Here is a 2,813-nt window from a genome sequence, read left to right on the forward strand (position 1 = left end):
TAAGTATAAATGGAGGAGATTTACTACATTATGATTTTTCTCAGGTTTGGAGTAGTTACCTGAATCTAGCTGTTGGATTCTTGACGCAGCCTTGCCTGCAGTTGGAGCACTTCTCGCAGCAGAAGCGTCACAAGGTTTTGGAAAGATATAATGACATGAGGGTCCTTATGGGCTTCCAGATACTTTCCATGTGGCATAACTTAGGTGAGGAGTGTTTCAAAGAGGAAAATATCTTTGCTTTATTTACATTTGTGAATAAGAATGGTTCTGGTTTTGAGTGATCTTGGTTTTGAAGGGCCCTTGTTGCATTTAATCTGTCATAGTAAAAATTACATTAGATTTGGCATCTGCATCTTGTATGAATTTAGTTACAGAAAATTTGATATCAAAGAACTCGTTTGAAATTGTATTTAAACTTTTTTTTCATATGTACACATACATTTTTTTCCTTTTTTTTTGTGGGAAGAATACCTTGCACCATCCCTCTTAATCCTTCCCCAGACGAGCACCGGCTGCACTTCATTCCGGGCATGGTGGGCCCTTTCCTAGAGGTGACACTAGTGCCAGAGCCAGAACTACGCAAAGCTACGCTGCCCATATTCTTTGACATGATGCAGGCAGAACAACAGGCAAAGGGCAATTTCAAACAGGTTAGAATCTACAAATTTTGTTATCTAACATCTGAAATCTCACAACCATTCAGTGATCATAGATTATGATTAGGATGAACATTGCTTATGAAAAAAAAAGGGGGGGGGGGTTGGTTTGCACAGACAGAAGTCATTGTTAATTGATATTTAAACTTGAACATTCCATTTTCCCTTTTATAGAATCAAGCAAATATTCTTAAATTTGCAAGAGTAAAACCAGTACACTGAGCTTCTTGATATACCAGGTGTGGCTGGCAGTAGAAAGGAATAAGTGAAAATTGTGTTTTACCTAGCATGAAAGAGTTAAAATGCTGATAAAAGAAAGCCATGTTTGGATGGTGACCAACATCAGGAACATAATGACGTGAAGATAGGGAGTGCAGCATCTGTAACTTGGCTAGAGACAAACAGCTTGTTTATTTTTGGATAAGTAATTAATTTTTGTTAAATATTGTTTGTTAATTTCTTTCAGGTTGAAACGGAACTGATAGATAAGCTTGATATTTTGGTAAGCGAGAACAAGGGTGATGATGAATACCGTCAGCTGTTTAATACTATGTAAGTAGACTTTTGCATTTGATGCTTTATTGTAGCTGGTAACTACTTAAAGATTTAATACTTTTGATATTGGAAATAAATATCTTCTGGAATGGAGAGAAATATTTCTAGTGATTTAACACATATGAAGCTGTATTTTTTGTGATTTATATAAAAAAGTTGTTGTATTATTTACTTAAGAGAAAATTCTTTTAGAAAAGGTTGTAATATGTTCTGAATACCTTCTATGTAATTTGATAATGTCAGCATTATTTTTTTCCATGCAATATCTTATAGGGAACATTTAAGTGCTGTGTAAGTTAACATACAACATTTTTTTTGTAACTTAAGTGAATACTCTTTTATCAGTAGACTTTTAAAAGTCTTTGGTTTATTGCTTGTTTTATCTTCCTATGATTTTCATGTTTTCTTTTGCCTGTAGACATTTGTCAGTCTGTGTTTGTATAATTCTTTGTTTATCTGTTGATCAGTTCTGTCTGTGTATCATAAGAACATTATTTTGATTTGTGTAGATATGTAATAATAGCTCTCTCTTCACTGCTAGTTTTAGATTTGTTGTTCAGCAATCACATGATTTCCTATATCTGTCCTGCCCCTAAAATATCATTAAGGAAAGCATTTATAATGGCTGTCATAAATCATTTCAGTACAAAGATCCAAATAGTTATTGCAGATATTATTTTAATGAGACAGAAGAGTCAGTGTATTACAAGTCAAGTTGTCTTCAAATCATTATAGATGAATAAACTATAAATCTATATGTTTAGGTGGATTCCTGTGAGAACTGTTACTATGTGTGGTTATTTCACAACTTGAAGTTTCTTGTGATCCTTTTCATTTCTTTGCATGACATTTTAGATGTACACTAAATGCATATTGTGTATAACCAGTCTGAATAGGTTTGTCTCATACCTTCTCTATATCTGACAGACTTTTGGAGCGTGTACGTTCAAATGACCCAGTATGGAGAGAGAGTGGAACAGCTTTTATCAATTCCGTTACAAGACTCTTAGAAAGGCTTTTAGACTACCGCAGTGTGATGCAGGGGGATGAAAACTGTGACAAGAGAATGAGTTGCACAGTTAACTTGTTGGTAAGTAATTATGATTTTTCAGTCAGGTAAGATTGGTTTACTGTACACTTTAATCAGTAATTTTTGCAAAAACTGTAATTAATTTCATTCATCTATTTTCAGAACTTCTATAAGAATGAAATCAATCGACAAGAAATGTACATTCGATACATCTACAAGCTCCATGATCTCCACCTCCCAGCTGGAAACTACACAGAAGCAGCTTTCACTCTGCAGCTACATGCAGATCAGCTCTCCTGGACACAGAGGATGCTGCATGCAGATCATCTATATCAAGCACAGACGGAAACACAGCGAAAAGAGCTAATTTATATGAAAATCATAGATTACTTTGACAAGGGCAAGGTAGGTAGAAACAGAATAATTTCAGTTTACTGGAAATCATAAAATAATCCAACAGAGATATACTTCTAAGAAAATGTTTTTAGAATTGTTGTTTGAGAAAGGTAAGACAATGCTTTCACTGTAAATTTGTTTTATTTAACCCATTGGATCCGTTTGCATCCAGCAAT

At 34.3% G+C, this 2,813-nt stretch overlaps 1 protein-coding gene across 1 annotated transcript in view; it reads left to right on the top strand.

Annotated features, from left to right (window-relative positions):
• LOC119587377 (dedicator of cytokinesis protein 4-like) overlaps positions 1 to 2,813 on the top strand; it is a 46,579-nt gene that overhangs the window by 30,569 nt on the left and 13,197 nt on the right. The window contains exons 24-28 of the mRNA XM_037936121.1: positions 45 to 204; positions 502 to 650; positions 1,123 to 1,208; positions 2,139 to 2,301; positions 2,404 to 2,646. Coding sequence (XP_037792049.1) covers positions 45 to 204; positions 502 to 650; positions 1,123 to 1,208; positions 2,139 to 2,301; positions 2,404 to 2,646 — 801 coding nt within the window. The remainder of the gene's footprint in view (positions 1 to 44; positions 205 to 501; positions 651 to 1,122; positions 1,209 to 2,138; positions 2,302 to 2,403; positions 2,647 to 2,813) is intronic.

The sequence above is a fragment of the Penaeus monodon genome, chromosome 22 (genome assembly GCF_015228065.2).
Source record: "Penaeus monodon isolate SGIC_2016 chromosome 22, NSTDA_Pmon_1, whole genome shotgun sequence".
Lineage (NCBI taxonomy): Eukaryota > Metazoa > Arthropoda > Malacostraca > Decapoda > Penaeidae > Penaeus > Penaeus monodon.